Genomic DNA, 8,362 nt, shown 5'->3' with positions numbered 1-8,362 from the left:
CCTCCTATGTAAAGAAATTCATGTGTTACTGTGTTATACCAACATTCACTTCTCTTGGTTGTGTGTGTGTATATAGGGCGCTAGCAGGAAGGCAGGCAGAAAGAGGAGGATTAGGAGGTATAAGATGGAGGGATACAGCAGTAGCCATAGGCTGTGCTCTGGCCCTCTGTCCTCCTCCGCCCAAAGGATCCTGGCTGCTCTCAGGGCCCAGAGTCAACTCTCAGCCAGGAACTACAACAACACGACATGTGAGTCAGGGGACAGAACAGGGCAAGGTGGAGAGGGATGGAGGGATTTGTAGTTTTATGACGTTATTGATGCCATGACACTAAGGCCATATCTAGTATGTTAAACCATAGAGTACAGGAGAGTTTAGTAGAGTCCTCATCAATTATGCAAACCTATTTTTGAAAAGAAATCGCAAATATTTTTTTCAACCTGTCCAAACTTTTTCCCAAAACATTTATCAAAACAAAAATCTAACCTTTAGAATTGTTTTTACTACAACCACACCAGTAATTGTGTTAGCCCCACCATGAAACAAGCAAGAGAATTGTGTCTTCAATAAGTCTTTGAAGACTTGAAGGATGGCCTGATCCAAACAGGCAAAGACATGCTTGTCCGTAGAGACGGCAGTGGCAGCCATGTTGTTTGTGTTCTGCGTCAGCTAATGGGCACGACGGCAGACGGAGGGAAAGCCTGGAGGGGTCTCGGGGCGGCTGGAGCAGAGCTGTGGAGGAGAGGACGGAAGGGTGAGTCAGACGGGCCCAGCTGCGGGCTCGTTCAGATGTCGTACTGCAAAGCTGACGCGCTCTGGCCCGCTCAGACAGGCATGGTGCAGTGCAGCTAAAGTACTCCATAGGAGTGTACAGGCTGCAATCAATAGAGTTCGGTTAAGGCATAGTGTCGAGGAAGAAAGGATTGGATGTGTCTGCCGTCTTGAAAAGTACCATCACAATACTGTATATCAGCAGTTGCAGTCTAGAGTCATGTATAAAATCACGATGAAAGCTAGGTTCACGTAGGAGAAGTTCTCATCTTCATCTGTTGTCCCTAACGGTGGGTCAGCCCCTGGTCCAGGCCCCGATCACAGTCCTCTGTGTCTGCCTGGACTCCCTCGTCCCAGAGGGAGAGATTCTCCTCCTGGAGCTCCTCACCCCAGGCCTTCTCTTCACCCCAGAGAGAGGGCCCCCTGACCCAGCCCTTCTCCCAGGAATCAGGCCCCTCTGTCTCCAGGGACGGATGCACCCTGGCCCTCCACAAACCCACACAGGAGACCCACTGGAGAGAGTCAGTGCCACACATGGAGTATAACCTGTAGCTACCAACACATAGCATTGCTCACTGCCATTTAGTTTTTATGTTAAATCCATATTCGCGTTTTTGGGGGTTTGACTTTTGGACATAATCTTTTTTCTACTGTTTTGATGTGTGATCCAAATGGTATGATCTCTTATCGCAGGTTTCCTGATGAGATGCAGCCCACCTTCACCCTCCAGTTCCCCATGGAAGATGAAGAAGACCCTGCCAGGCTAGCCTTCCCAGGGACAGAGCTCCTTGAGCCCCCTAGAGAGAGCCCAGTTCGGCCCTGTGAACCTGGACCCTCCAGGGCTAGCGTTAGCTTAGCATCAGAGAGCCACGAACCAGACCCAGAGCTACAGAGAGGAGGAAGGCACGCATTGATGGAGGCGGCGGGGGACGGACCCTGGCGTGAACCCCAACCATGGTTAGAATGCACTGTAGATCAGGAGAACCAGAGGGAGCGGACTTCTGGATCCAACCCCAGAGAGGAGGCGTCTGTCGGGGAGGAGGGTTCTGGGAATGGTGGGTCCTCTGGAGGCGTTGCCAAGCGGCACAAGTTCGGAAGCCTACTGCTCCCTCATATGGGTCACCTGACAAGAATGGAGGCAGGCTGTGATAGACATGGCCGTGGACCAATGAGAGGACAAGAAGGAGAGTTTGGGGCGGGGAGGAGGGTAGGTGTCGAGAGAGGGATGGGAGGGGAAAGAGAAGCGAGAACAGAAAGTGGAAGAAGTTCTAACTTCGTTGGAGATGCATGGCCAGATATAGAGGAGGGGGAAAGAGCCATAGTAGTGGACAACGCTGTCACGGGATCCGCTAATTGGATTGGACAGGATCTGATCAGAGAACCCAATGAAGAGGCAGGACAAGAGAGGGAGAGGTTTCCTGAATCAGATCTGGACAAGGTGACAGACCAATCACAGATCTTCAAGTCAGGACAAATACCTAACGAGGACTTTGGAAACTCAACTAACAACAGCCTTAACAACAACGACAACAACAACACTAGTTTGACAGAGGACACAGTGACTCACAAACCCAGCCTCAACAGTGACAGACCACAAGCTGTAGTTACAAAGAGCCGCCACCAGGTGGCAGAGCAGCCCGAGGGAGAGCGTCCGTCAGAACCTGGGGAGAGGGAGAGACACCAGCACACAGAGAGACACCTGGCCCAGAGAGACCTGCTCTTCGGGGACACCACCATTGCCCCCTTGACCTGGCTGACGGAGGAGAGGACAGGGAGGAAGGAGTTAGAGGGAACAGGGGACCCAAAGGAAGGGAGGATCCTTGAGCTGGAGGGAGGGGAAGCCATAGAGGGAGCGAGGAGGAGAGAGGAGCGCCAGACGGAGGGGAGGAAAGAGAGTCAGGGGAGGAAAGAGAGTCAGGGGAGGAAAGAGAGTCAGGGGAGGAAAGAGAGTCAGGGGAGGGAAGAGAGTCAGGGGAGGAAAGAGGAGATGAGGGTGCGGGAGCAGAGGAGAGACAACACGTTGGAGACACCAGCTGCAGAGTGGAACACAGGGGACACAGGTGTGTGCAGGGCTCAGGTGGTGGGATGCCAGGTGATTAATAATATGAATATGCACAATAAATAAACCGTTTCTCTCTCTAAGAGATGTTCACACCACTAGAGGGCAGTGCCCTACTGACTGCTGCCCTATAGGAGTGGTACCTAAACCCTTGGGAGCATTGCCAGGCTTCTCCTATATCACTGATAATGAAATTGAAAAGGTGTGTCTCAGGGCTGGAGACGGCGATTAAAAATCACTGGACTCGCTGACAGAGGATCCTGATCTCCTCCCTTCCTCCCCTCCCCTCCTCCCTTCCTCCCCTCCCCTCCTCCCTTCATCCCCTCCCTTCCTCCCTTCCTCCCCTCCCCTCCTCCCTTCATCCCTCGCTCTGTCCCCCTCTCACATGACACGCTGCGTTTTCCAAGACAGTGCTGAGTCAAGCTCTGCGTAGTGACAGAATGGAAGACCTCAGCTTTGCTCACATCAGCCTTGCTGACCTCTGTCAGAACATTGGGTCCACACACACGCACAAATATACACACACAAACACACAACCCTCCTAAATGGTTGTTTTCTCCTCTCCAGTAGCACCAGCTGCACGCGCTCCAGCCACAAGGCCTCCCCAGGAGGAGAGGGGGGCACACGGAGCCCCCTCTCCTCCCATGCCTCCCCCAGAGAGAACCACCCACGAGAACCCACAGGTAATGGGAGAGGGGGGGGTGAGAGAGGATGGGAGGCGCGGAGAAGGGGAGGGAGGTGCGAAGAGATGCAGATATGCTACGAGGGTGGGGGAGGGGAGGTTGTGAAAGCTGCAGACTGCCTTGAGTTGCTGCTGACTCCAGCACTGCAGTAGATGGAGATCCTGCTAGAGACCCCCCCTCCCCCCCTCCCTCCCCCCTCCCTGTATAGGACCATGGCCCCACCCCCTCCTGGCCATGGGCCATAACCCTGACCCTGCCCGTCACTCCTAAAGCTTCTATAGCCCACAGCTCTGTAGTGCCCAGTCCTCTGGGGAGGGTTTAGAGGCGGTCAGCAGGAAGAAGGTAACCTCTGTGTTTACGGATCAGCTCAGCTTCCCCAGAGAGCTGAATCATTGGATGCCTCCTCTCCTGTTGATGCCAGGGTTCCTGGGCAGGGAGTGTTCTGTCACACACACACACACACACACACGTGCATACTCATCAGATGCACACATACACACACCTGCACATGCCCACTCATTCCTTCTCTCTCACACACACATACACACACCTGCACATGCTCACTCACACCTTCTCACACACAGACAGACACTCAGACATGTGGATACACAAAAAGTACGAACGCTCTCTTGCGCACACACACACACACATCTCGAAGCTGAAAAACCCTCACTTTGCATAAATAAAGTGGTTGTAGTTATGAATTATGGAGCTGGTGTGGTGCAGAGTGTTCTGTACGAGGACACTGGGAAGGTTACCGAGCGGTGAGGCTGCACTCTGGAAACTCCGTCTGTCCGTCTAGGAGGTCTGTGTTTGTGAGAGATATTGTCTAGTGGTAAGTGCATGTGTGTGAGAGCTGGTGAGAGTTTGTCTAGTGTGTGTGTGAGGGTGAGATTCTGTCTGGGACACTGTCTGCAGACAGCCAGAGAGAGCAGTCTGCTGCTTCTAATGAGCCTGACAGTCCAAGCTCTCTCAGACACACTCTTCACTTAGAATCAGAATCAGAATGAGGTCCATGCAGAGGACGGGACAGATCCGGTCTGAATCCCAGAAGAGGTCAGAGGTCATTGTGCTGAAACCACTTGAGCGGCTCCTCGCTAAACTGGTTCAGACGGTAGAAGGAGGCGGGGGAATCCTTAGTTTAGTGGAGGGTCACCTCTGTCTGTCTGTCTCTATGTCAAATCCCTCTCTCTTTTTGTCTCTCGTCTCTCCCTGTTTTTCTCTCGCTCCTCCAGGCCAGTGATTGCGGCTCCACAGCGTCACTGCAGCAGGACGGGGTCATCCCTCCGCCCCTGCTCCCCCGTCACCTGTCTTCCTACCACCTCACCCCCCAACAGCATCCCACCCTCATCCCCACCCTCACCCTCAAGAGGAAGCACCGTGACCCCTCGTCCAAACCCTGCGGCCCCCCTCCCAAGATCTCCCTCCCCAGGCGGGCCCCGGTGAGGTGGGAGCCCCCTCGCCCCTCCCAGACCAGGATTGGGGAGGGGGTGGAGGGGCAGCACGGGGGCAGATTCCTGACCTCCACTCCCAAACACCCCGAACTCGCTCCAGCCTCGACCAGAGGCCCCCAGAGGAAGACCAAGACCCCCTGCAACACTGGGGGCCCCAAGAGAGTCCGAATCACACCCCCCAACCCCATAAAACGACCCCCAGCCATGCAGAGGGGGTCAGAGGACGGGCAGGTCATGGAGAGGGAGTGTGGGTCGACCCAAAACGGGACTAACTCCCCAAGACCCTCCAAAACCCCCAAGACTTCCAAGCTCAAGCCGGCCAAACCTGAACCGGAGAACCCCAGTGGTGACCCCAGAGCCCAGTCCAAAGTCTGCCTGACCGCTGCCCTGACCTGTGACCCCAGAGTGAAGGATGCTGGAAAGCTGGGCCCAGAGGAGAGGGGCAGGGTTCTGGAGGAAGCGAGGCGGGCCCGGGCGTTGGTTCTGACCATGGTGTTCCAGGATGGGACCACTCAGCTGGACCCAGAACAGGTTAGCCACGCAGACTCTGCCAGAAGGCGTAGTAGTATGTCCTGGGTGTGGGGGTGGGTGGATGTGTGTTTTGTGCATGCACCTGCGTGTGTTATGCATCTGTGTGTGTGTGTGTGTGGTGTAGAAGTCCAGTCCCGCAGTGTGCGGGCTCCTGGTTGTAATGAGGGCAGACCTGGAGCAGAGAGGACCGGAGGAGTGTGGAGGGCCCCAGGACAGTGTGGTGTACCTCAGGCTGGAGCACACCCCAGCCTGGGCCCAGCAGCACCAGGACCACACCCTGGACCTCTTCACCAGGTCTGTGTGTGTCTGGCCATGAGTGTGTATGTATTAGTGTCTCAGGGTGTCTACACGATAACTGTGTGTGTGTGTGTGTGTGTACTGTGTGTGCGTGTCGTAGAGAGCTGCTGTTGCAGGTGGTATCCGGAGCTCAGCTGGTGGTGTGTTATAAGAGTAAGGACTTCCTCCGCACAGTGCTGCAGCACTACAGAGCACACCTCAGCTGGAAACAGGGTAACACACACACACAGGCTTTCTCTCACTTTCCTATTCTGTCTCTTCTGTTCGCTGTCGTTTTTGAAACATGATCATCAGATAGCGGCTTCTTGCAATCCCCCCAAGACACTAGAGACCACCCCCGGTGTAAGACATTGACCAGACCCCCCCCCTCCCCCCCACTCTAAGAGACTGACCCCCCTCTCCCCCAGTGTGGGGGTGTCGTGTGCAGGACCCCCAGGTGTGTGCCTGGCTGTTGGACCCTGCAGACCCCGCCTCCTGCTACCAGGACCTGCTCTCCAGACACTGCAGGGTCAGAGCCCACACACACACCACCCCCGCCCTGGGGACCAGGAAGGTGTGTACTCACCTACACACACTCACACACACACATGCTCACACACACACATGCTCACACACACACACACATGCTCACACACTGACACATACACACACCTATCGAACATCTCAATGACTCTGCTCCTTCAGTCTCTCGCTCTGTCTCTTAGGTGTCTCTAGTAATCTCCAGTCTGAATCTGCTTTACAAGCTCAACACAGAGCTTCGCTCCAAGCTGAAGGTTTAATCACACACACCTACACACACATATACACATACGCATGCACATACACACACACGTACACACACACGTGTGTGACAGTGCCTCTTGTCCTCCAGGCCCAGGGGCTGTGGAAACTGTACACTAACATGGAGATAAGCATGATCCCTGTCCTAGCAGGTGAGGAGAGAGAGAGGAGGGGAAGGGATGGGCTGGGAGAGAGAAGACGAGAGATGGAGGGAGAGGGAGAGAAATCTAAGGTCCTTTACAAAGGTCAAGTACACAGCATATGGTTCAGAGTGACTTGGCCTCCGTTGGGAGTGGAATATGAATGCTGGTTTTACCACGGGCTGTTTACAAGTGTGTGTGCATGTCTGTACAGACACACTGGTAAACAGTACATTCATGTCCTCAACTACATTCTCCTGTCATTGATGAGGTCATGGATGAGGTTGTGGATGTGGTTAGGGATGTGGTTCTGGGTGTGGTTAAAGGATGTGGTTCTGGTTGTTCCAGCCATGGAGAGCCACAGGATCCATGTGGACAAGGAAGCTTTGAAGAGGACCTCGGAAATGCTGGGGGTGAGACACACACACATACACACACACCACATCCCTTACTTGTGGTTCTGATAAACTGATAAAATTCATTTGTACCTTAGAAGTGTAGCTGCCTGTGCAAGTCTGTGATCCTGTCCTTTAAATGGAATGCATGGCACAGACACACACACATTCTTAAGAACACACATTTCTCTGCTCCCTTGTTGGCTCTGCCACACACACACACTTAAAGATGCTGACAGCAGCAGGGGTTAGTGGGGAGTGCGCGCCTTGCTGTGTCTCTAAAAATAGAATTGAGCTTCTGTCCGTCTCCTTGAGAGTGTTGCCGCAGGAAAGATCATCACACACACCTACAGTCACACACACACACACACACACACCTATTTTCTCTGAAGCATACAGGTTAGTGACAGGCAGGGCCTGCAGCAGAAAGCATTTATCTTCTCCTGTTTGAGTCCCCTGTTGAACTCATTGCAGCTATAGAACGACAACATCTAACAAACGATCTCCCCATGGCTTTGAAGCCCGCTACTGTGGCACTGTGTGTGTGTGTGTGTGTGTGTGGGGGGGGGGCATTCACTGTGTCTTCAAAGCATATGGAAATGTGTGGTGCAGCTGTGTGTTCTGCTGTTAGACTGGGAAGCAGTATCAGTGTCCTGTGATGAGGACTAGCGTTCTGTAACTGAACCTCCTCTTGGTTCTCATGCCCCCCGGTTCTGTGTCCGAGCACACCACACAGAAGGGACCCTATCCTCGATGCACAGGTGGAACACGCACACAGACACACACAATGTTGTTCATTCCCATACACACAAACCTCTCAGAAGTTAGGGTTTTTGTAGGATTATAGCACGGTTCACACTACTGTGTGTGAGAGAGGGTGTGTGTGTGAGAGTGTGTGTGTGTGTGTGAGAGGGTGTCTGTGAGAGGGTGTGTGAGAGTGTGTGTGTGAGAGTGCGTGTGCGTGTGCTGAGGGGGTACATGTCATATTGATGAGATGGTCTGGACGCTCATTGGCAGAGTACATCAGAGTCCTCATCCGTCTGCCTCCTCCATCTCTCTCTCCCCTCCCTCCCTTTCTCTCTCCCCTCTGTCTCCATGTCTTTTTTATCTCTCTCTCCGTCTGTGCTGTATTCTTCTCCATTCCTCTTCAGGGTGTGCCTCCCCTCTTTCCCTCCCTCTCTCCCATCTTCTCCTCGTATCAACCCTCACCCTGGTTTCTCCTTCCCTCTCTCTCTCTCTACTCACCCATCTCAT

The 8,362-nt window shown here is 53.7% G+C and overlaps 1 protein-coding gene across 1 annotated transcript in view; it reads left to right on the top strand.

Annotated features, from left to right (window-relative positions):
* The window catches only part of poln (polymerase (DNA directed) nu), a 40,512-nt gene that overhangs the window by 5,724 nt on the left and 26,426 nt on the right, over positions 1-8,362 (top strand). The window contains exons 2-14 of the mRNA XM_062449968.1: positions 77-248; positions 668-752; positions 1,069-1,290; positions 1,463-1,976; positions 2,136-2,829; positions 3,396-3,511; positions 4,747-5,496; positions 5,621-5,790; positions 5,894-6,006; positions 6,201-6,346; positions 6,498-6,566; positions 6,665-6,725; positions 7,062-7,126. Coding sequence (XP_062305952.1) covers positions 125-248; positions 668-752; positions 1,069-1,290; positions 1,463-1,976; positions 2,136-2,829; positions 3,396-3,511; positions 4,747-5,496; positions 5,621-5,790; positions 5,894-6,006; positions 6,201-6,346; positions 6,498-6,566; positions 6,665-6,725; positions 7,062-7,126 — 3,129 coding nt within the window. The 5' untranslated portion in view covers positions 77-124. The remainder of the gene's footprint in view (positions 1-76; positions 249-667; positions 753-1,068; positions 1,291-1,462; positions 1,977-2,135; positions 2,830-3,395; positions 3,512-4,746; positions 5,497-5,620; positions 5,791-5,893; positions 6,007-6,200; positions 6,347-6,497; positions 6,567-6,664; positions 6,726-7,061; positions 7,127-8,362) is intronic.

Source organism: Osmerus eperlanus, chromosome 23 (genome assembly GCF_963692335.1).
Source record: "Osmerus eperlanus chromosome 23, fOsmEpe2.1, whole genome shotgun sequence".
NCBI lineage: Eukaryota > Metazoa > Chordata > Actinopteri > Osmeriformes > Osmeridae > Osmerus > Osmerus eperlanus.
This window is presented reverse-complemented; position numbering and strand designations above follow the sequence as displayed.